A 25,609-nucleotide genomic window follows, 5' to 3' on the forward strand; every position below is an offset into this window, starting at 1 on the left:
AAAAAAGATAAATTAAAGACAAAAAAAATACAGACACAGCACAGTTGCTACAACTACAAAATACAGTACATTGAGTATTGTTTTTAAATTGCTGTGAAATAAAAATTTTGGATTTAAACCCTACTAACCTGCTACTATAAGCTTTCCAGATGTTTTCTTCTCTCCAGCATAAAATACATATTCTCCTTCATCATCTTTCATCATCTTCACCACTGTCAATTTATACATTTTGCCATGTGCTTCAATTTTATATTTAGGACCAGCCTTGATCTCTTGGCCTTTGAAATGCCAAATTACATCAATCCCTGAATGGGAGAGCTCGACCTCAAAGGATACATTCTGTGTTTCAGTGCAGGTAATATCATGAAGACCTCTAATAATCCGAATTTCTATGAAAAGAATACATTACAAATGTATCAGTTGTTTCTACAGTTTTGTATTTAAAGAAAGAATTTCACAAAGAACTGTACACCTTCAAGGAAACCTACTTTCAACTGTGACATGGCAACTTGTTTCAACTTTGCCAACCATTAGCTTATAATGTCCTTCATCTGATGCATGGGTTCTGGTAAGCACTAGCCTCTGTTTAGTGCCTTTACATACAGCTTGTACACGCTCATCAGGCTTTATCTGATGTTCATTTAGGTACCATTTGGAGGAAGACACATCAGGTGCTGAAACTTTGCATTCGAGGATAGCTTTTGTTCCTTCAACTACATGAACATCTTTTAGAGGCACCACTATTTCCACACCTGTCAAGTTACAAAAATATTCATCATGAAAAGCTATGCTTTTAAGAAATAATCCCAAAGGACCCAAAAATAAAACACACCTTCAAAATCATGATAACGACTTACTGTACACAGTGATCTGTCCAGTGGTTGACAGTCCAAGATCAGGAACAGTAAAAGAGTAAGTTCCACTATCTTCCTTTGTTGCATCTTCTATCAGCAACATGTGTGACTGTTTATCCAACACAATGTGAATGCGATCACTTGATTGAATTTCATGACCATCTTTCATCCAGACACCTTCCACATTTTCTAGAGAGACTTTAACTTCAAGTTGTACAATATCTCCCTCACAGACTTTTTGATCAGTAAGTCCTTGAAGAATAACCATGGGACGAGCTGTGGAATGAAATTAAGTTAGTTAATCCTCAATAATAGATAAGCAGAATATTGAATATTAAGGCAATATGGGATATAGTGTAATAACATATGTTAAGATATAGCAAATCTATAATATATAGACAAGATAAGTATTAGAAATGCTTACGCTTCATCTTCAGTTTGCAGTGAGTCCTTTTTCCATCAACAACAAAGCTATACTCTCCTTGATCATCTTTATTAACATCTTTAATAGTGAGGATTTGGCGACCACGGCGGGATGCAATCATGTATTTATGATTAGAAGTGAGTTCAACATTGCCGTGATACCATTTCCCCTCCACATCTTCAGGGGAAACCTCACATTCAAGTTCACCTGAGAAGGATTCTGGTACTTCAACATCTTCAAGTTCTTTAATAAATTCAACCACAGCACCTATAGGCAAAAATAATTACATTCATGAATAAGCTTGACTAGATGCCCCGGGTGAAAACATTTCTTATTAAATGAGCCTAAGGAATTAAATATCTATATGGTGTAACCATTTTACATAAATATATCTCCAAACTTTCTTACTAGATTCAAAGAATACGAAAGCAGCCTGAACATTTCTTAGTGCATTAGACATGAGTTTAAATTGTTTTATTTCTTCCTGAAGCTGATTTCACTTTAACAGTACTGAATGGTACTGAGCTGTGTGCTTCTTACCCTCAACAGTAAGCTTTGCTGTAGTTTTTATGGATTCATCTTCTACCAGCGTACAGCTGTAGTCATCAGTATCAGACATTTCAATTGCCAGTACAGAAAGAAAATGAGCCTTTCTGTCTGAGTGCATTCTGTATTTGTCTCCAGAATGAATCTCAATTCCATCCTTAAACCATTTCACTTTGACGAAGGGTTCTGATGTCTCACATTCAAACGTTGCCATGGAGTCTCTCTCTTTAGCAACAATATCTTGTAACTTCTGGGTGAAGCTGATTAACTGCTTGGCTGCAAAAAAAATATGCAATGAATCAACAGTGCACTGGCTCTATAGACTTAACACACTATGATAAGCAGTAAGATAAAAGTAAGAGAATTTAAATTACCTTGTACTAACAGGAAAGCATGGCTAGAAGTTTCACCAGCTATATTCACTGCTTTCACCATGATGCTGGCAGAATCATCAGAAGTCACATCTCTGATGACTAATTCACAAACATTATCTTCAGGCCAGTACCAATACACACGATCAGTCCTTTCAATCTGCACACCATTTTTGAACCACTGGCACTCAGGGTCTGGTTTTCCCACCACTCTCACACGGAAGTGTGCATCTGTCCCCTGGGCTACAGTCTGGCTTTGAATTCGCTCAAATATCTTGGGAGCCTCCATGCTTGGACTAAGCTCAACCTTCTCTGGTTTGAATGTTGGAATGGTGATTTTGCCTTCCGGAGGAAGTGCTTTCTTCTCTTCCTCCGGGATTTCTTTGGTCCAGTGAAGAAGTTCTTCTTTTGTCTTTTTTAACATCTCTTCATATGATTCATCTTTTTTGCGAGACTTAAGTTCCACGGCAGTGATGGCTTCATAATAGCCCTCTTCCGTCCTACGCTTGAATTTACTACGCAGTTCCTCAGATTCCTCTGAAAGCTTCTCATGAGTGATTCTTTCAGCCCTTTTCAGTTTCACCACTTCTTTGGTTGTTGCCTCTGCAGGTTTGTCTACCTTCTGTACCTCAAAGAGAAGTTTTCCAGGCTCTGTCACTACAGGTTCATGTTTGGGTTCAGGAGCACGACGAAGAACAGATCTGAAGTCTTCCCTCTGCTGGATCTCAAGTCTCACCTTATGTTCAATAAAGCCTTCTGGATTCTCTGCAGTGACTTTCACCTCTCCTGTGTCGTATGATTTGCAGTCCACAATATCCAGGTAGTAGATTCCATCGTAACGGAGTCTGAACCTTTTGCTCTTACGGATGAGCTGTCCGTTGAGGTACCAGTTGACTTTGGGCAAAGGATAGCCAGTCACACGGCAGCGGAATCGTGCTGTTTCACCTTCCAGAACTCTTGCAGGTTCAGGAACCAAAACAATTTCTGGTTTTTGTTTTTCCTTTTGGTCCACTGCAACTGCAGGAAGAGCACCCTCATGGGCCATTCTTTCTAACTCCTCAATTCGCTGCAGTCCCCTTTTGCCTTCTGGCAACTGGGATTCTTCCACAAGGCTTTTCTCATCCTTCACAATCAGCGTAGCAGATGTATGGTCTGTACCATATTTGTTAGTTGCCCTGCAAGTGATCACTCCACTATCTCTGGAATAGGCTACTCCATAGTCCAAGCTACAGTACCCGAACTCATTGATCATGCGGAGTCTGTTAGCTGCTTCCAAGGGTTTGCCATCATGCAACCACTCCACCACCATGGTTGGGTCACCAATTGGTGTAAGCCTGCACTCAAAGTGTGCTGGTCCAAATTGCTTGAGCCTTAAAGATGTGAGCTTCTTCTTAAAAAATGGTTTCTGTTGCTTTTCTTTGTCATAGAGATCTCCTTCCTCCCATTGTTCTTGACCATAACGCAAATGGAGAGGCTCTAACTCTGGTGCTGCAATCTCCTTGGCTTTGTAAGTTCCTTTTGGAATGATTAATCTCCTTTCTGGTTCAGGTTCTGCATGTTCAACTTCAACATTTACTTTGCACCGAGTAGTGTCCCGCCCAGCTTTATTGATAGCAGTAGCAGTATACCATGCAGCATCTTGCCTAGCAGTAGCTTCAATTTTAAGGGCAGCTGCCCCTTTGGTTCCCTCAATCCTGAAATATTAAAACATGTTTTTTTAACCGTTTTGCACTTCTTTGTTATTCATTTGTGCCCTTCTCCAAAATTAGGTCAGAGCCTCCAAAAGCCAATCTCTGCAGGAATTAGACATGTTGTTTATGTTTATTTACATTTATAAGTGCAGTGCCTAAGAATCAAATCAATCATTTCATTGAATTCAGTGGCAGTTTTTTCTGCAGTTTTCTTCAAAATCACAGACAGATAAAGGTTCCCCAAATATCTGTTGTAAAATCATTGGCTTTGCAGAATACAAAAGACACAAATACACAAGCTGGAAAAAATTGAGTGAGTCCTAAAAGATATTTTATACCTCTTAGCCTTGCTGCAATACAAAAGTTGTTAGTAGCTTCAGTAGCCATTGGACTAAGCCCTTAGTGAATCCCTTCTATGGAAGCAAGGGTATTCAGCATAATGTAGGAGGCACTTTGCAGGATGGTGATTATTAACTCCTTTACTATTTAAGCAAAATAAAAATGCTTACTTTATTTTGGGGTATTTATGAGGTACAATGATGTCACTGTTTTTCAGCCATACAATGTCAGGATTAGGGTTACCAGTAGCTTTCACTGCCATCTCCAGTCTAGAGCCCTCCTTTACGCTAACATTCTTCAGCCTTTCCACAAAGCGTGGTCTGACTAGGTCTTCCTTAGCTGAAAGAGAAGAGTAAGTTATCAGAAGAGGAAATGACAGAACCATGGTTTTTAATAAGAAACACTCCTCAGCCTCCTAAAGATAGCATGTACAGTAGATACCTTCTACAGTCAGTGTCATTGAGACTGAAGCTTTGCCTGCCCTATTCTGAGCAATTACAGCCCATTCTCCAGAGTCATCAGGCATAGCAGGAACAATGATCAATGACTGGGTGCCATCTTCTTTAATCACTATTTTATGGGTGTAGTCATTAACCACTTGTTGACCTGCAGATACGCATGAAAAGAAAAAAGTTGCACTCAAAACAGTGTCTCAACAAGATGTCAAATGCATACAAGATTGTTTTTGAAGATTATTTGTTGATGAAAATGAGGCTTATGTACCATTATGGAACCAGTATGTCTCTGGCATAGGTCTGCCAACAACTTTTAAGTCAAATCTTGCTGTCTGCCCCTGTGAACATTTAAATGATGTAGGCTTCAGGACAAAAACTGGCTTATATAGTCTCTCTAGTTGTCCTTCATCAGTTTCTTCTAATCTGCGGGCAGGAGAACGAGAAGGAGAACTGCGGGCAGGAGACCGGCTTGGAGAGCGTGGAGAAATAGACCTGGAAGGAAAAGATAAGACAGAAGTGTATGACAACATATAGCAGTGGCCTGACATGATAAACAGCGTTCAACTTTTGCCTTTAGTTAACCTCTGTAAATAAATTATTATTTTGCTAATTTATCTATGTGAGAAACTGTGACAAAATTAATTTTTATTTGTTGTTAATTTTCTTTAGGGTTTTGGGCAGGAATTTGTATAGCTGAATAGTACTAGGATACACCACAGCCAGAGAAATTTTTTGGGTTTGGATACTGTAAAGCTATGGATGTAATTCTGTGTATGTTTGCGCATGTGTGTGTATGTATATGGAGACAGAACCCAGTACATGGCAACACTGAATTTTTTCTTTCATAGAAATATAGCTATTTCAAGGATGGGAAGTAAGAGTTGCACATAGTACTAAAACTCCAAGTGCAGAAGAATTTTTTTGTCCAAAACATGAGTACTTTAGGAAATAAATATGGTTGCTGAGGTTGTAAATCTGATACTGTGGCTGGATATGCATGTGAATGATGGTACTCTGGGAACTACATTCCTCATTAAGAAGGCAAATCAGACAAAGAGTTGGCACATAAATCAATATAAACCATGAAAACAGCATTTAGAACTTCTCTAGAGGTTTGCAAACTACAATAAGTGAAGTTGTTTAGCTGCTGTGTAATTAGTTTTTGGATTGTCTATCATAGCAGACTGAAGTAATGAAATTTATATATTACGGTGTACCTACCTGTATCTTCTCATAACTTCTGGTCCTGGCATATAACCTGGAGTTGCTGTGGGTGCAACTGGCTCAACGTAGAGTTTTGCTGAGCAAATGGCATTTCCTTTCATATTACTGGCAAAGACAGTATAAATTCCTTCATCTTCAGGTAAAACAACAGGCAAACGCAGACTGGCACTGCCGTCTTGCAGAACTTCCATGTAGTAGCGCTCTCCATGTCTTATCCGCTTACCATCTTTGTACCATGCAATCTGCATGGAAAGAAACAGTGGAATGCTATGTGAGCTCTCCTAAAGACAAAGATCCAGTAATGACCCATCCATACAACATATTACAACTTCCTGTTTTTCAGCTGATGCGTTGTCACAGCCCATGTATATGTGTTAACATTAATTTTTTTACATGAAATAAGTAAGACTAAAGTAACATGCTTTCACAGTAGCCTGAAACAGATAGAAAGCCCATTTTGAGGAAGAACAAAGTGACCTAGACCAGACTTGCCACTGTGTCCCCCACTTCTGTAGGCTAACTTGGAGATACTCAGAAGCAAGACCAACTTAACGGGTAAATCTAACCTACTTCTGAATTGGCTAACCAACATAACACCGTTCTAATAATGGACAAAATGAAAATTCAGCTTGATATCAAAACAAAAGACTGGATTTCTTTTGAGATTTGCTGTTTTCTATGCAGAATGTAGAATGCATGACAATGAGATGTTAAGGGATTTTTCAAGCAGAGCAACAGATGGGTTTTTAAATATATTTATGTCATACAGGTTTGGGATACCTTTGGCAATGGATATCCAGTTGTCTTGCAATGGAAAGTAACTCCTGTCCCTTCAAAGGTTCTGTAATTCTTTAATCTTAAATCAAATCCTGCTTCTATAGCTTCAGATTCAGAAATATCAACCATCATTTCCTCTCCGTCTTCTTCGAGAAGTTCGTCTAAGGTGGTCTTAATAATTCTGAGTTCAATTTCCTTGATAAGTCTTTCTTCGAAAGAAGAAATATGGAATTCCTATACAGAAAAGCAAGATCATTAGTTCTGTGTGTCAGATAATGACCTTGTAAAGAACTGACTTGTACTGGTAAAATGTCAATATACAAGATGAGTATGGAGTGGTGTACATACCTCATCTTCTACAAAAGTTCTGACCATCACTGTATCTTTTGCCATTTTCTTCCTAATTAGGGCTTGTTCTTTTTCATATTCTTTTTCAAAGTCACCGTATGAAATAGCTGGGGCTACCTCAGCCACTTTAGGTTCCTGTACATATGCAGTCACCTGAGTTTGGTACATCATTTCTTGTTGTGATTTTATGTAGGCTTCATAATCAGCTAAGAATTAAGAACATGTTAATTTTGGTAAGTTTTTGTGGTTTTCACTGGATTGATAGAGAAAACAAGTACAAATCTATTTTACTGTTTTTGGTAATTCAAGAAGAGTTTCTGTCTGTTGAGCCAATAAAATACAAAGAGCAATAAAATGCAAAGACTGATGTCCTCATATGCACTTTAGAAAGAGGTAAAAGTTTTACTGTGGTGTTTAGGTGTTCGAGTTCTCAAAGTGGAAGCACCTGTAGAGACTATTTACAATTTCTTCACCACGGCTCTGTCTTCTGCAACTTTCATGCATTTTTACAAGGACAGTTGAAAAAAAAAATTAAGTTAGCTCCTTTATCTGTAATAGAACAACCTATTACTTGATTAACCTCTTTTCCCAACATCACTCTCTGAATGTCTTATGTTATGTAGACTGTTATGGATGTCAACAGAAGGAGGTTCCTGTGGATACACATCTAGCAAAGAATATAAATCCTTCAGGAACGTGATGTCAAATACTCTGTCGTGTAGAAACAGAGCAATCAGATCTCCCTTTATGTTTCTTGAATTGACCAAACTAAGCTGCAAAGAATATTCATCTCAATTTAAAATCTTTTTCCCATTTTAAATTAATTTTAAGAAATATTTTTCCCATTTCTTTAATCTACAACATACCTTCTTCTAGTAAGGAGACCGTTGCAGAAGCTTCTCCATGTTTATTACGAACAACAATAGTGTATTCTCCGGCATCGTCGGCAAAAGTCATGGAAATTTCAAGTTTGCATTCCCCGGTTTCTCTTTTGTAACTCACTTTGTATCTATAGGAAACATAAAAGTACAAGCTCTCTAGAATTCTGATGAACAAACTTTTTAGCGAGTTTGCTTTTAGTTATACAATTAATCAGAATCAATCCTAACCAGTACAAGTCAAAAAAAAAGAGAAACTTTTGCAGGCAATTCTCATTCAATGAATCTGCAGAATGGCATAGGATAAGTAACCATGCTGAAACTAGAATACACATGTACTTTCTTTCTGTTGTCACTAAAATTAATGGAATGCAAGCAGCAATACTGAAATATCAGAGATCTAGTTATCAGACACAGTATATTCTGTGTGCACATATGGGTCATTATAGCATGATATATTTCAGGAGTGCTACAAATGTATTTTTTTTTCTCTATTAGAAAGTGTGTTGCTTTCTATAGACAGCATTTGCATAGACAGAATGCAAACATTGCATAAACAGAATAAAACAAATGCAAAACTTCTTCCTGATTTGTTTTTAAGGATATGTAGCATTTCTCTTTTTATGATCTTTTGAATATTTGTATTTTAAAACTAAGCAGCCCCTAAAGTCTCACATTAAGACATGATGCCATGATTTTCCCATTTAAAAAATAAAATTTCACAGAAATTAGTGATGTTATTTGACTCAGCATCACTAAGGGAATCAAAATTATGGTACTGTCAATTAAATATTCTTTAAAAATGTTTAAATAATTTTTGTGCATTGTATTCGAAGTACCTGTAGCCAGTCGTTAAAGGAACTCCACCTTTTTTCCAGTAGACATGTGGCTTCGGGTTGCCCCCTACTTGACATTCAAAAATAATGCTCCCACCTTCAATTAATTTATGTACTATGGGTTTTCTTATGAAGAAAGGAGGTATGGGTTCTCCCAATACTTCCTCTGCTGCAGCAGAGACATCTTCCATTACAATGTCCTTTGTCTCCACATAGCTGAAATAAGATTCCAGTGCAGGTAAGTGAGCTAATGTCTGAAGCTCTCATAAACAGACTGTAAGAAACTAATGACCGCAGTAGAAGCAGTCTGTTGATGAAAGTAACTTTACCGTTTCTCTTCTGTTATAGCCTTCTCAGAAATGGTTTCTCGAGTCTCAATTTCTTCTGAAACTGCAAGGCAAATATGATATAGTGGATTTTAAAATACTTTAGTAGTGCTTAAACAGTGAGTTTAGTTGACACCACGAGAGAGAAGGTTAAGCAGTTAGTTGGCTCATAAGGCCAGGAAGCAAGTTAAGGATCTCTATTGGCCCGTAATTGGCCCTTCCCTCATATTCTTACAGCCCTGTTACCTAACAGTCCTGGAATACAATTCAAAGTATATGTTCTACCTGGGACCTGACAAAATGGCTAAGTGACATTACAGGTAACATGCAGTTAACAAAATTATAATCTTCCTACAGTGATAAATACAGTTACCTTTCACGTATAAGTGGCAAGATGTGCTGACACTCCCAGCCTTATTAGTGGCAGTGCAGGTAAATCTTCCACTGTCTTCTGCAAAGGCTTCACGAATAACAAGGCGAGCAAGTCCTGCTTTGAAAGTGATCTGGAAGTCCATTGAACTCTCAATCTTGTAGTCTTCCCTGTACCATGTCACGATAGGCTGAGGATGACCAGCGATATGGCACTCCAGAGTGACAGACTCACCTTCAGTCACAGTCTTATTTTTGAGGCCCTGTATGGCAAAAAATAAGTATCACAGTCAGTATACATTCTCACTACTAAACAGGCATTTAAACAATTAAAACCTTTTTGAATGAAAAATTTAACATCTGCTTCAAAACAGTGTTCTTTTCAGCAGTGTATCCAGGAAAAGAGAGGTCTCTTCCAAAGGGAAGTATTTCAAACTGGATTTGGGATCTCTGAACACTACTGTTACTAACAAGAAAATGAAAAGGTAGGTTGATATTTATGCAGATCATGGTGAGAAGTTGTTTCACTGCAGCAAAGGTCAACCTACTACGTGACATAATGGTCAAGAATCACCCCCATAACAGACATTCAGAAGAGTTTATATCAGAGCTAAACTGTATGGCTGAGTAAGTCTAATACAGACTTAAAAAGATTAAATAAATTCAAATTTTCATGGTCAGGTTTTCAAAGAGAAAAGTTAGAATACAGACGAGTGAAAACATAGTGTAATTCCCCTAATCAACATACAGATTACTTACTGAGACTAAGGTGGGTGGAGTAGCAGGGATTTCTGCAGGCACAGGAACTCTGGCAGTTTCTGTCACCTAGGTTGTTTAAAGCACAGTTAAACACACAGTTAAACACCTAGCAAAGCCAAGGACATAAACAGCAGAATTCAGATAAGGAAAGAAATTAGGTAAAGAGAACTCTTTGTTTGTCATAGGTAAATATTAGGTCCTTAGAAGGATTTGTGTAAAACAACAAAAATAAAAGTCAGTAGAATGCTGTAAAAGTGGAAAATTGCAATGAGGAAACAGCAAACAAGTGAGGCTATGCTATGTTTTTAAGACGAAAGTCAGTCAAAGTGATGGAAATGTGCTTAATAACATACCTTTGCTTCACCTTCTTTCCGCAACACCAAGTGTTCTTCCCGCACTGCTTCACCTCTAATGCTTACACCTGCCTCTTTTTTAGTCTCAACATCATAGCGACTTTTATAGGTCTCAGCAGCCTCTCCAAAGGGAAACTGTGGAGGAGCAACTGGCTCTGCTTTTATCCTGACTTCATGTGGCTTTAGCTGAGGTGGTTTCACAGGCTTGGTGATCTTTTGCACAGCAGAAGTAGCTGATAACTCTTTTTCTAGAGTAGCCATGGCAGATCCAGCTATTGAAACCTAGGGAATGGAAGAGAAAGAGTTACAGCTTTTTTCCCTTGTTTTCAAAGGAGACAGTATATTTCTTGAACAGGTTGTATATGCACCAGTTGCTTCCTTAGTTACTTACTTGTTGACACTGCAAAAGCTATATATACAAAAATGACTTCTAGTTTTAGATTGCAATAGTAGAATACCATAGATATTATAATATCCTTGCAATAGGATATTATAATAGGTATATTATAATACCTGTATTATTATAGGTATGTAATATCCTTGCATTATTTTTGATATGTCTAACATTCAAATATTTTCTCTTTTTTTACTTTAGAATTTGATCTTTAAGTGGTCAAGAAGCCTTAAGTGCGAGACAAGAAATGTCCTCTACGTTTATTCACTTGAAGCTTTAGCTTTCCATTTAATCACTCTGATACTGCAATAAACAATAGTACAAATTACATAACTGTCAGTGATTAAAATAACTGAAGAGATTTCAAAATGTTATTGTAGGTGTAATAACTTTGAAAGACATACATAAAACTTTAAAGAGAAAAATATTTTAGGTAATTTTTATAGGGTTTAATTATGTTTGAGGGGAAAAAAAGCTCATTTTTAAAGCCCAGGTGAAGAGAGAAAGTATGCTTCTTGAATGAGAAAATTAAATGGGACCTTTTGATTTTATGTGAAGGAGTTGAACAGAACAATGGAAAAAATAACATTGAAAATGGTGTCATATTATGCAGACTGGATTTTTTCTAATTCAAAAATTAGCTTAGTATGTAGTAATATACAAAGAAGAAAGAAACAATGTTTCCAACGTGCTAGTGAACTGATGCACATAGTAAGACTGAAGGATACTTCTGCTTTTTAAAAAACATAAGCTGCATGACAAATGTTAATATTTCACTGTACAACACGAAGTATTGAAAGTACATCTGTAAACAGATGAAAATCTAGGTTAAATAACTAATAATTACATAACACATTTTAGAAGTTCATGTGTCTGCTTACAGCACTGCTCTTTATTAGTCAAACAAGCCAACAAAAACAACTGCAGAGAGCGTACAACTCTTCTTCTTGGGAAAGCACCATACAAGAGTGGGAGGAAAAGCCAATGGAATGGGTGACCTACTGGTTATTATAAACACCACGCTGTTCTTCTTGGATACAGTTTTCACTTCTTACCTCATATGTATGATCTGGTTTAGGCACAGCAATTTTGGAGACTGTGAAGTGAGGACTTGCTGTGCGGGGTCGCGGGTGTTCAACATGAATTGTTTTCTCAGTCTTAGTTTCTGTTGCTCTTTTTATCTACACAAAGCAATGAAAAAAGTTGTTGAGAATGTGATGCTGTTCTCCAAACTCAAACAGATTTCACTGGGACATAGTTTTTGGAAAAGAATGCAATGTAAACTGAGTCTAACCTCTGTTGATATATGAACTTCCTTCTTTTCAGCAGCTGAGATATGTTTCTCAGGAGGAACATAGGCAGTTTTAACTTCTTTAGTGACAACATGACGTTCTGCTGGGGCCTCTGCAACATGATCAGTTACAGTGTGCTCTTTATAGCCATATTCCAAAGTTTTCTGCTTTACATAAGCTTCATCTGCTTGTTCACGTTCCCAGGGTGATCGAACACGTGCCTGATCAACTGCTGCAACAACTGTAGCTACAGCTTCAGCCCTTTTTCCAGCTTCAGCCTACAGGTAACATTGGCAGAATTTATACAAATATTCATCATTAGATTAAAGGTTTGCATATCTAGCAAATAGTTATAAATATAATGTTTGCTAAAGTATATTCCAGACAAAGAGAGAGTGCACAGATATGCAAAAGTAGTAATGCAAGCATCAAAAGTGTTCACCCATAAATACACTTCAGAGTCAGTAGATTCAAATAGAGACTTATTTTTTACAAGCTCTATCTATGCATATTCAGAAAATATCTACACTTGTGGGCTTGATACACATGAATATTTGTATGCAAGCCCGCTTTTAATACTTTATAGTCACATTATGGCTACTTGTCTAAGAGCACAGCAGGTATGTAAATGGGCACATAATTTTAAAGTCAGTATGCTCATCAGCTCCATATGACTGTTAGGTGCTACTAAAAATGTAGAATGTGTCTAGTATCTGATGTGAATGTATTTACTAAGGAATAGAACCATAAACATTTCTACCACAGGCGTATCTGTTAATTCAGAGCTAATCTATTTTAAATTATTTTGCAAAAGGAGGAAAACTAAGGTTTCTGATAAATTGTAAATAAGCATTTGTTTCAGGACTTTTATTTTTTTCTAATAACTGATAAATACTGTCAACTTCTATGTCACCAGGGTTCAAATTTCTGCCCAGTTAGCCAACAGTAAGTAATAGGATGATTACTACTAGTGTTTATTATTACTGTCATAACTGATCTGGATGTAGCAACACAGCATATGAAAAGTATACCTTGTAGATGGGAAAAAACGTAATAGATAAATAGACAGATAATAGATAATTTCATGCTGATTTAAAAATCATTATCACCTTAAACTAAAATAACTTAAGCAAGGCCAAAATGTGATTTATTATTTACAGATATTTTCTTTTATTATTAAAGTAGTGTTTAGGTAATAGGGACTTCTTATTCAGTATCGTTGCCAATTTCAAAATTATTGGTTGTACCAACTTGAATTTGGCCCTAAATTTACTGTAAAGTAACTGTAATCTCTTAGCGGTCTGACTCCTCTGAGTGAGTTCTATATGCTATGCTCTTTTAATTATACTTTATAAAAGTATTTTATGAATGTACCATACTCTTTCTAACAAAGTAGATAGGTAGACTTTAAATAAAAGCTGTTGGCAACTATGCTCATCTTCCACATACGAGATTTCCTGGCTATATGTAATAGAAAAGCCTGTCTACTGTGGGAGTCCTGCTGGAACAAAGCAGCACCAACAAATGATTGTCAGAAGTAATAAACTGGACAGACTTGAATGGATGTTAAAGTTTGTATTGTGCAAAGAGCAATATAATTCAAAGAGAGGTTGTTTCATCTGACAACCATAAAATTGCAAGGAATCATCTTGTAGGAAGAAAGATTGCAGAGTCAGAAATGAACATGACTTGAAAGCCATTGTTAGGGAGTAGGCTTTCACAGAGAATTCCGACTGTAGTCTTAAAATGGCATTTCCTAATAAGGTGAGACATAAACCTCTTTATCGCTAGAAACGTAATCACACTGACTCTGTTACTTGACAATCATCCCACTTAATGGGTATGCTATCAGGAATTAATTTGAGGGCATTCTATTGTACCCAAGTAGCTCTTAAAAGGTGAGGTTTGCAGACAAACCAAATTCTAACAGCACATTTCACATCTGCAACAGCTATATTCACCTGATCATGAGGTAGACTAATTTGTTTTTTCTTGGCTGTAATTCCTTCTCTAGTTCTGGACACTGTGACTGGTGCTTTGGTTTTATCAGTGGCAATTATTTTCGGAACTACAGTAGTTTTCTTAGTTTCCTTTTTAATGTAATTATTATAGCAGAAATAAAAGTTTCAGTTACATATGATCTTGAAAGATATTTGAACAATGGGAAAGCATTTTGGAATGGGAACAGGGAAGGAGAATTAAGGAGTTAGGTCCTTCTGCACTGCACACAGCTCTGTATTGTATGTATACTGATAAGTATTGTTACACCCTGATATCTATTTAAATAAAAATAATTATTTTTTTAAAAAAAGTTAAAAAACATTTCAGGAGTCAGTCAGTCCATTCCAAAGGTCAGTCAGAAAAGAATTATGGGCATCCTATTAATGCAAACAGTTAGGAGAGAAAGATAGAGGTGGAATAAGTCGTCTAATTAACAGCAGTTCTAAAAGATTGTAAGTGGAATAAATCTTAAAAAAATGAGCTGGAAATGTATAGTTAGTATTTTTTTGAGAGACACATAAGGTTTGTAAAGAAGATGGATAAAAAAAACCAAATATGGTTGTAACAGTGCTATTCACCTTTTCATGGGTTATGCTCACTTGTTCTTGTTTGGTAGCAATTCCTTCTTTACTTTTCGATATTATGACCGGCGGTTTAGGTTTATCAGTGGTAATTACTACCTTAGGTACAGAAGGTTTCATATCTTCCTTTCTTATCTAGTTTTTATGGTGAAGAAAAATAATAGTAATCAATTATGCCTGTTGTCAAAATTACATAGCTTTTCAGGAAAGTGGAATAAGGTTTCAGAATGTATATCAATAACAGAAAAACATCACCTGAGAAATTAAATAATTAAATAATTCCTTTGTACAGAACAAGTTATAGCCTATCTTATATGCTAGCTGAATGGTGCTTCCAGAGTCATTAACATATTGCATTATCTGTGTGTGAAGAATCTTCCCACTTCCACATGGTTCCACAATATGGCCTAGCAGATGGATTCAGTCCTCACACAAATATGAACTTCATTAAATCAAACTCCACACATAAATATCATATCATGAGAGATAACCTTTACAATTTATCTTCAGAAATCTACCTTCAGACAAAAAGCAAAGGTCATTAAGCATCAGATGAAATTCCAAGTATTCTGGCAATAAAAGTCATAATGCACAAAGGATCTGTAGGACAGGCAGCTGCACTCTTCCTTTATAGACAGAGCTGCTAGGAAGTCAGTAGAACTGCACCTGCAATGCTGGGCCTATATCTGAAATACCTTGCTTTATAAAGTTTTCATCTTGTAATCTTCTCTTCATAAAGAAGCAGAGAAAAGATACGTAGCACATTTGATGAAGAATGAGGTTTTATAAACTTTTTAGAGTATAACCATGAGCTGTAACATTTACTTACCTTTTCATGAGCAATGTGCACTTGCTCATGTCTGGTAGATATTTCTTCTCTAGCTCTTGATATTCTTTCTTGTTCTTTAGCTTTGTCTGTGGCAATTATTACTGTGGGTACTGGAGTCTTCTCTGGTTCTTTTCTCACCTGGATGTTTACAAATAAAGAAGTTTAAATGATGTGTTTTTTAAATGTAAGGTATGTGACTTTTTTGATCCATTTGGAAAAGAGGATACAAATGAAAAGGAGGAAAAATTACAAACTCTGGATTTCAAAATCATCTTGTCTGGAAACAATAACAACATAAACACACTTTTTGTAAGATGTATATACATTTAGCATAAAAATAATAAAACATTCCACAAATGCTTGCTTTGCTACTAAAAGCAGTTATTAAAAAAATTGGATCAGAGAAAAACTGTCCTGCGTCAGTGAGTTTGAGAAAGTCTAGGGTATTAAAAACAAGTTTTAAGTAACTTTCACTTTGCCAAGAAGTTCAGATGTATTGCATTTCAGCTAAAATGCAAAAGTAACATTTCTCTATAAAAGCTGGTCTTCCATTAAATCACATTTGTCTGATAAAACACATGCTAAAATTATTTGAATTCCAATCACTCATCAGTATTTTCAAAACTGATTTTAATGCAGAACGAGTTTTTCCTCCTTTTTCTGACCCACTGTGCTGTCAAAAAGCAAAGCAGGCTACAAATGTCAAGCTTAGAAACACAATCAGAAAAAAAAGAAAAATTTAAGAAGTATTTCCTACATGTCAATGCTTTAAATAATTGAGAATACTATCTAGTAAATCACCATACAATATATAAAAAATAGATCTTTTTCTAGGTTGATGTTTTGCAATTTTGTCTATCACATTCTTAGGTATTAATAATGAAAGTGGAAAAAAAAAGGATATACGGTCATCATCAAGGACAGATAGGAGAATGACAGCAATGTAAACTAGAAGATTGAACATATATATAAAAGGAAAAGATAATATTACAGTATGTAATTTGTCTTGTTCATAGGCATGTCTTTTTGATGAGGTATTAGATTTTTGAACAAGGTAGGGTATGACAGTCATAGGTAACATCTGTATTCACCTTTTCATGAGAGATGTGCCTTTGTTCTTGTGAAGTAACAATTCCTTCTCTAGTTCTCGATATGACTGTTTGTTTTGTGGCTTTATCACTGGTAACTACTACCGTTGCCTCCTTTCTCATCTGATTTTTATAGCAACAAACAAAAAAATAAAGCCTTAAAATCCATTTTAACAAATTGATCATCAAAAGAAAAGAAGGAAAAATAAGAGAGGAATGCAAGTGAAGGAAAAATACTAAGGGAGAATTATTTTATTCCTAGTGGGGAAATTATAAATGAGATATTAGAGGAAAAACTTCATCCGTGTAAGAATAATGTTAGAGAATAAATGACAAGGAAGAATACAGGATCACTTTCATAGAAGGCATTCTTAAACTTAAAAACAGTTTAAGAATAATTAGTTCAATCCTGCTATGACAGAAAGCAATGGAATAAGTGATCCACGAGCATTCCTTTATAGGTACGCATGCTTTTGCAGTATACTGGGTAATATCTGGTTAATTCCTCACAGTGAATCATGCCTTGTTTGCATGTTGGATGAAGGGATAAAGGGGAAATCATAGAGTGTCTGTGCTCTATTTCTACCTGCTCCTGAACAGGTTGAACGTGGACTGCAGCCATTGCTGTCCTTTTAGCAGTTTGTTCTACAACACCTGGAGCTGGTTCTCTCACCATGGCTTGATCCACAGCAGCAACAACTGTAGCAACAGCTGCTGTTTTTTCACTGTCCTTTCTCACCTATATTAGTCACATCAAAAGACATTTTTTCACATTTTGCACACATTCAGAAGAAGCACAAAACAAGTACAGAAACAGAATGTTGCAAAGAAACATTTAAATATTTGCAGCACAACTCTCTCAACAGCAGACACACATATGTGTTTATTCACAGCCTCTAAGATTCCATTTAGCAGATCTATTTAGCAATGATGAGTCCACACATACAGCAAAACCAATGCTTTTTCCAAAAATAGACTTTACCTCTCTGGCACCAGCCGCAACCTCACCAGCAGTAGCACCGCTAGTGGTAACTTGCTCTTGGACCCCGTATCTCCCCTCCCATCTTTCTTCAGTTCTTATTTGGGTAGCACTTGTAGATACTCTTGTTTCCTTCATGTGGGTTTCTGTGGTTGCAGCATATCCTTCCTGTTTCCAAGGAGGAAGGACTTCGGCCCCAGCTGTTGTCACTACATGTGTTTTACGGATTGGAGATGGAGATTTCACTGGTCTAATAGGTGAGGTGGAGATTCTTCCAGCAGGAGAAACTGACCTAATTAAAAAATTAAGTATTCGAATAATTAATGTAGTGTCATACCATGACAACTACATAAACAACTTCAGCTCCCCATTTACAGTATCTTCAGTACTTTGTAGTTTGATTTTTAAAAAGTTTTTGAGGTGTTCTACTTGTAAATTACACTTACCTGTTTTTGACATTATGCCTAATGTGTGTTTTTGTCATACTCATAACTGTAACAGATCTTTGTATTAGCTTAGTTAGATTTCCAAAAAGAAATAAGGGCAAATGTCAAAAAGCATTTCACTCAAGCACACATATATTTAAAGTAAAGAAATCCATAATTAGTTTCCATTTGTTCTATCTTAATTCTCATAATAGGAATAATATAAAAGGCTTACAGGCTGTGAGTATTACATTTTGTATTTGTGGTCAGGTCTCTGTAGAGAGACAAAATTATTAGTATAACTGCTCTTTGTAAAAATATCATGTGGCAGCCACCTAGCAACAACATAACTGTATCTACTTTTGCACCACATCTCATTTCCATGTGTCACCCATACACGTGTCCAGACTTCAGGTAAACTTCTGTTCAGGGTCTATATTTTTTCCCATACTTACATTTACAAATCTCAGCCACAATAATTGGTAGCCACCTGGAAAGCGCTAGTTTCTAAATTTTGATATTCCAAAAATACAATTCCAGTCCTAGCAGAAAGTTTTAAAGCATTTTTCAAAATGCTTTAATGGGCTTTCTAACTTAGATTTTCTTTGAGTGGAATTTTTTTATGCTGCATTTCCCAGATAACATTAACAAATTGCAGCAGTAGGGGGCAGCAGGATCATATTAATTTTTACATTTATTTTCTAAACTGTTGTATGTCTAAAAGTGGTTTGACTAGCAGGGGAGTACAAACTTCTTCCATATGCACTCTAGATGGCACTATTGAATTACGCTTTCATCTATGCAGTTTGTTAGTTATTGCTAGTTACTATCAATCCATTTCTTCCTGTCCTTGCAAGTTATTCTCAATCAGGCAAAATTCACCAGCATAACTAGCTCTGACAATTAAATAGGGCTGTTCTGAGCACTCAGCTTAGAGACATTCCTTCCATGATGCTGTTGCTTCAGGTTGCTGAGGACTTTCAAAGCTATTTTGTCTTTATATGCCTCTCAGCTGAGACCTCCTGGGCTCTCTCAGACCATGAGCCCTGCTCTTCAAATCACTCACTCTCCCTTTCAAGACACTTTACGCAGCAGAGCTAAACTTGCTTTTTACATAACCACATCTACCTTGCCTAGCTCCAAAACACTATTTCTGCAGTCATCACCAGCACACACATAGAACAAGTTTTCACATTTTTTTGCATATCCTTCCATTCCGTTTGCCACCTAAGTGTCATTGCTCTTTTCTCTATTCATCTAAAATAATAAAGAGACACTGCTCTACTGTTTTCTTCTCTTTCATCATGAACCTGGAGCTTTGAGTGCTACTTCAGCTGTTTGTAGAGCAGTCAAATGGGATTTATTCTATAAAGGATTTTCTTCCTTATGGGATAGAAAATTTATTTGAGACACACACTTCTACAGTGGCAAATATAGCACATTGTAGCTCACAGTCAGAATAAACTCAGTCAGTACTAAGTCAGTGCATTCTTCCATTTTGTGCTATGCTCTCATTCTACAGCATTACTGATATATATGAAAGCAATTCAAAAAGCAATTTTGTTTGAAAGAATAATAAGTTTACCTTACTGGTGAGGGCGTTGGTGCTCTGACATGTCTTACAGGTGATGGTGATTGTCTAACAGGTGATGGTGATTGCTGCCGTGCCATTTGTGCTTTTGCAGCAATTATTGGTGGGGTTGGTGATTTTGATGTAGGCCTAGGAGGCATTCGTGGAGGTGCTTTGTGTGGGAGCTGTTGAGCTGTTGCACCTTCTATGACCATTTCAACACTTGTAAGTGATCTGGCATCAAAGTGGGCTTCAATCTTCTACAATAAAATCAAGAAAACAAGTCTGAGATACTGTAGAAGTAATCATCCACATTTTAGCCTTACCTGCTTCGTTTTTGAAAAATATACCTTTTCAATTCTGGCTTGTCTTGTTTGTGAAATCTGAGCAGTCGAAACAATTGTCTTTGTCTTTTTTGCAGGAACGGCTTCTTCCTCACCTTTTGGAAGAGAAAACATGGTCAGGAGAATTGCGTATAGCAAGAAAAAACAATCAGTTGCAGAAATAAATGGTCAGTTGGAATACTCAATTATATACAAATATATATAAACAACAGAGAATGAATTAAGCAACCATCTGTTTTTCCTGGAGTACCTATAGACAGGTAATTGTGAAAACAGCTGAAATAATATATCTGCATTACTATGTCATTAAAAGAACCACAAACCAAACCAAACCAAATTTATTGTAGATTCTTCAGAATCAGTCCTGGTTCTCAAATAACCACACAGTCTGGAAGCCTGACTGAGATGAAATCCAAACAAGACTTCTCTGGGTAGAATGATTCACTGCTATAATTCTCTACCTAAGAACTACTTTCATCCTTACCAGGCTCATTTACAAGACCAGGTACAGTTGCGTAGTCTCATATAACTATTCTATAAAAGCCAGCTTACAAATAGAACGTTGAGAAATCTACAGAACAAAATGAGAACAACTGAAAGTATCCCACACTTTTTTCTGTCTACTGTAGCCTCAGTTTAAAGAAAATTTGTTCCAGAGAAAAGGTCCTTTTAAATTCTCAGACAAAAATCTTTGGCAAATTTCACCAAAACACTGCTTTTTCACAGCAAGTTAATAACTTTGGAGAAAGAAGTTATAAATGATCTTACTGATATAACTTTGATGAAGTGCTGTGTATTGTGCCATTACAATGGCATAAAACAATGAATGCTCTCCTATTCTCATGGTTTGCAACTTCAACACCATTACCTTGAATTAGCAATTCAGCTGTTGAAGTAGCACGTCCCACATTATTTGTGGCATTTACTGAATAGGTACCGGAGTCTTCAGGGTATGCTTCTGCAATTATTAAGCTGTAAAGGTCTCCTTCTTGTAAAATTTGAAAATCAGGGGAGCTTTGAATTTCTACTCCATCCCGATAGAACTTCACCACAGGTGTAGGGATTCCAGTCACTCTCACGTCAAGTCGAACTTGACTTCCCTGCCTTGCAGTCATGCTTTGTAGTCGTTGTGAGAAGTTTGGTGGTGCTGTTCCAGCTGCAGTTTTATTGAAGAAATAAATAGAAAAACAAGAATGTCTGTTAAAAATAACTGTAAGGGCTAGATATTTTCATTACTAGAAATGCACAAGGTCTATTTCTCCTTCACATGATACTGACAGATGATACTACTTTCTCAAACATTCAAAACGTTAGAGATTGGTTTGACAAAATGCAAACACCCTTAACTTTTTTCATGTGTTTAATTTTTCTGATATTTCTGATTATGCCCACAATTGCACACCTTCTAGAATTAAATATACATTGATTATAACCATAGATAGTAAATGCAGTCTCTTGGGTATGGCCCTTTATGTAAGCTATGCTGTTAAATATAATTTATTTATATCATTAACTGCTCCATCCTGCAGAACTTTATCCTTTCTTTCATGCATAGTTTGAATGTAACCAGTGTAACAGATCACATAAGCAGAAGTATACAGGGCTAAGCCAGAAGTTTATGCAATTATTAAGCAATATTATGAAATCATTAAGCAATTATGATTAAGAGTTTATAAGATTATGATTAAACTCTATACAGTTAAGGTGTAAAGAACGCTGTTAGAAATGACCAGTGAGAATATATGCTGAATTCTAGACTGCTTTAGGAAAAGGAATTTGTTTGCTGTTTCTTTGCTAATCACATACTTCAAATCCAAACTTTTTTCATTATCTGTGGCACTTGTTATCGCTCTCTTTCTCACATTGCTAGCAGAGAGGTGCCTTTCTTTAGCTGCTTGATACCTGTGACAAGTAGCTCAGCAGTACTAGTTGCTTGCCCAGATCCATTGGTGGCTTGTACGGTGTATCTTCCACTGTTTGCTTCTGTCACGGTGGGGATCACCAGTTTAGCGCGGCCATCACTAAACGAGATCTGCACACCAGGCAGAGTTGCAGCAGAGAGAACCTGGCCATCCCGATACCAGCTCACCTCAGGAACTGGGAAACCTAAAGTAAAAGGAAGACAAAAGGAGATTAAGATGCTATGAAATGCCAGTTATCCAAAATTACTATAATACTCACTCAGGTATACACAGTTATAGTAGAGTGTAACGGCATAGGCACCAGGAAATGGCATAAGTCCAGTGACGCAGTGGTAAAGGAATTTCTTTTTAGAAAGGTCTCTGAAATACACAGAGCAATAGGACAACTGCACCGGCTACTGCATTTCGGAAATCACTTGAACAATGAGTGGACTGTAGTGTTTGTCAATCCCGTTGAGGAATAAAAGTTCGTCAAAATTATGAGAAGAATGAATTGATGCATACACATTTGGGTTTTTTATTTATTTGCTAGTATTTAAGTAGTATTGCTAACAAAATCATCCAGTCCAATAGTTTGGAGAGAAAGTAAAAATCAGAACTTCCAACCAAGTTAAGTAGTTTCCTAACACTGAATTATTTTAGAAAATGAAGTGACAAAAAAAGTGACTGTTATAGACATTAACATCAAGTGCTATTAATGTTTTGGGGTTTTGTTTCTTTTTTTCTGGAGTGAATTCTGTTTGAGTTTGGTGGAAAGCAATCAGCTGGAATCAGCTGACCTTTTGTTGTCCAAATATATTATTGTTTTGTTGTCAGGGTCATGAGAGCAAGACTCTTCTGGTCAGAAGAGTTTCACCTGTATCTACAAGCTGGTTTTTTAGCTTTAAATGGTGATTTTAGATTCATAATGAAAATTATCTTCTCAGTATTCTATTCAGCCAACTTTACTGAATAGAGTACTACTCTACTCTTTACTGGGCAACTGAAATCCATTTGGCGAACAGGTAAAATTTTTATATGAGCCACATAAGGATAACAGCTAAGTTAAGGAGATAGTTCCATCTCAAAATCTTTTTTGTAGTCCTAGAACACCATTTCTCCAAAATGAAAATCCCTGCAAATTTACTTCATGTACTCAAGCCAAATCACCAATTGCACTGCACAGGGGCTCAGAAATGAGATCTGAGACTGTACTTACTACAGCTGTTCTAATTTTCCCAGTTCCAATCTCTGTGGTTTGGAAAACTCCAGGACCACAGAATTCTGCTTCCTTTCTTAGAGTATCCCTCCTATAAACTCATTCAATTATTTGGGGTTTTAATGTGCCAGGAATATGACTGTGTGAGATTAAAATGAAAGAGAAGCTGAGATAAGTAGACTGGAGCTTTTTCTAGTTGTCTGCAGTCACACCAGACTTTTGGTTAGGAAAGTTTTAAATTTTACCCATGGTTGAAAAACTCATGTTTTAGACATGTGCAAATTAGAAACAGAGAGAGAAAGAGAATGTGGCCAGTTTTAGAGAAGATTAGAAATCAAAAGGGTAAAAGTACATTTAGCCATTGTTAATTTCACAGATGCAAGTTCTCAAATGGCCCTGATGGGACTGGCATAATTCAATTTTGTACTACTAGTATAGGACAATTTGGGCATTATCACCATAAACAAAGAATCCAGCAGATCCCACTGATTCATCCAGAGCTATGTGTCTTCAACATTTGTCCAAGTGAGTTTCAAAATGTTTTAAGCTAGGCTTAAAATCATGCTGTCAATGGTGAATTTCTTGAAACATTGCCAAAACGTTTTATTTTCTTGGTGCAGCATCATATGATGATTAGCAAACACAGGGATTCATGTGGCAGGTTGAACAAGGCCTACATTTTTAAAAATGGAGTCTATTTTGATGTCTCAAACTGGTATGTTCAAGGGATCCAAAGTGAGAAGCCACTTTGAAAATCTGAGCCCAAATTCATATTAAAAGAAACTCAACTTCACAAATTTACTAGCACTCTGCTAGTCCCACGCCACAGAGCTGGAAACTAAAAGGTAAGATCCACCTCAGGTTACAAATATTTTTGCCTGGACTATATGGAGTAAGGACTTACTTTTATATGTGCCAATTACAGTATGATTTGAATATTTATTAGGACATTCTTTTTCATTTTAAAACTGTCCTTGACTTTTTTGAGTTTTATTGCCAAAACCAAGAAAATTAACCTGAAGTACCTCAACTTCCCTGCTTAAGTAAATGACATGACAGGAACTGCCAAACCTGCATGCAATCTGTGTGCTGCCTTCAGTAACATGCAGAGTGTACAAGCTGGCTTGCATTGGGTACTACTTGAAAACATTGGTTCAAAAAAAGTTAAACAGAGTACAGGTTAATCCTTTATGAACAAATTCAATACTTGATCAGTACTGTGGGCACATGAGGATGGGTACAATTCTAATGTCAGCAGCATTGCAGGCTTTCTTAACAGTGATGTGCTGTCTCATGTCCCCTCAGTCACTGCTCACCCAGTAGAGCTCCCCCTCTGATGATGTCCTAGCTGCTCTGGCATTTACTGCTTTTAATCATGGGGTTTGTGTGTTCTACACTTTGTGAGCACAGGCAGAGGTACTTGGTATTTTTGTCTGGTATCAAACCTTTGTAATGTGGCACATAGTTCACAGTCTGATACAACAGTACAATTCATTTGTTCTAGTCTACAGACTGAAAAATTGCATCTCAGGTGGTTGCTAAGCTCTTCTTGGTGCTTTTAGATTAAATGGGCTCTTCACGTTTGAATTGTAGCTCTGTATTAATACTTGACTTGTATATAAAAGGGCAGTGCTATCAGAGATAATCAGAAAGTCAGAATTTCAAATTCACAATAATTCATGACAGATAGGAAGGGCAGACAATGTACCGTAATAAAGCTGTGTAGTCCATTATTTATGCAATTAGTTCAAGAAATAACTTTTTCACATTTTTTATGCATTAGAAAAACTAAATGCCAAGCCACTGTCAGATCTGACAAACTTGGTGGATGCTTTTGGAGCAGGAAAGATATTCCAGAATCCCATAATGTGAATACAAGCTAACAGGAGCCTCACATGATATCCAGGACTAAAATACAAATATGGTATATAATGTTGGAAAAACTGCTGTATCTTATTAAGAAATCAAGTTCCCCTCCCAAGTACTCCATGATATCACACAAATTAAAACAACCAAAATCACACATTGAGCCATAATATTAGCATCCTAACTTGTTCAAATGATATATTTATGTCTTTGTAATAATAAAAAGTATTGTAGACATCAGTGGAAAGAAACATTTCACAGATGATTTACAGCATACAGACAACAAGAGAAGGTCAGGGCAATTAACTGAAGAGTAGAGAGCCAAATAACAGAATAAGGCATGAAAAAATATCATGGATGTAGACTACAGGACATGTTCAAACACCTTGTGTGAACCACTGTTATCCAAAGGGACCAAGGAATGAACCACAGTGGACCATAGATGTCAGAGATCTTTACAGTTGGACAGATCATGTTTTTGCACCTGTCACAGAGCATCTGGGTAGTGTTTTACGGTATGTGAATCATCATATTGCTAATGCCTGTAAGACAATACAATTCCATCAGCAG

At 36.6% G+C, this 25,609-nt stretch overlaps 1 protein-coding gene across 1 annotated transcript in view; it reads right to left on the minus strand.

Moving 5' to 3' along the window:
* TTN (titin) overlaps nt 1–25,609 on the minus strand; it is a 244,575-nt gene that overhangs the window by 215,673 nt on the left and 3,293 nt on the right. The window contains exons 3-32 of the mRNA XM_010283656.1: nt 21,956–22,159; nt 20,922–21,209; nt 20,060–20,148; nt 19,725–19,969; nt 17,718–18,006; nt 17,322–17,474; nt 16,739–16,858; nt 15,648–15,785; nt 14,816–14,953; nt 14,198–14,335; nt 12,239–12,514; nt 12,000–12,125; nt 10,551–10,832; nt 10,198–10,263; nt 9,443–9,701; nt 9,073–9,133; nt 8,747–8,959; nt 7,896–8,038; nt 7,030–7,235; nt 6,685–6,915; nt 5,902–6,146; nt 4,949–5,172; nt 4,667–4,831; nt 4,396–4,564; nt 2,199–3,889; nt 1,819–2,100; nt 1,279–1,545; nt 858–1,130; nt 489–752; nt 129–389 (exon numbers count right to left, since the gene is read on the minus strand). Coding sequence (XP_010281958.1) covers nt 129–389; nt 489–752; nt 858–1,130; nt 1,279–1,545; nt 1,819–2,100; nt 2,199–3,889; nt 4,396–4,564; nt 4,667–4,831; nt 4,949–5,172; nt 5,902–6,146; nt 6,685–6,915; nt 7,030–7,235; nt 7,896–8,038; nt 8,747–8,959; nt 9,073–9,133; nt 9,443–9,701; nt 10,198–10,263; nt 10,551–10,832; nt 12,000–12,125; nt 12,239–12,514; nt 14,198–14,335; nt 14,816–14,953; nt 15,648–15,785; nt 16,739–16,858; nt 17,322–17,474; nt 17,718–18,006; nt 19,725–19,969; nt 20,060–20,148; nt 20,922–21,209; nt 21,956–22,159 — 7,506 coding nt within the window. The remainder of the gene's footprint in view (nt 1–128; nt 390–488; nt 753–857; nt 1,131–1,278; nt 1,546–1,818; nt 2,101–2,198; nt 3,890–4,395; nt 4,565–4,666; nt 4,832–4,948; nt 5,173–5,901; nt 6,147–6,684; nt 6,916–7,029; nt 7,236–7,895; nt 8,039–8,746; nt 8,960–9,072; nt 9,134–9,442; nt 9,702–10,197; nt 10,264–10,550; nt 10,833–11,999; nt 12,126–12,238; nt 12,515–14,197; nt 14,336–14,815; nt 14,954–15,647; nt 15,786–16,738; nt 16,859–17,321; nt 17,475–17,717; nt 18,007–19,724; nt 19,970–20,059; nt 20,149–20,921; nt 21,210–21,955; nt 22,160–25,609) is intronic.

This window comes from Phaethon lepturus, unplaced genomic scaffold, assembly GCF_000687285.1.
Source record: "Phaethon lepturus isolate BGI_N335 unplaced genomic scaffold, ASM68728v1 scaffold15120, whole genome shotgun sequence".
Lineage (NCBI taxonomy): Eukaryota > Metazoa > Chordata > Aves > Phaethontiformes > Phaethontidae > Phaethon > Phaethon lepturus.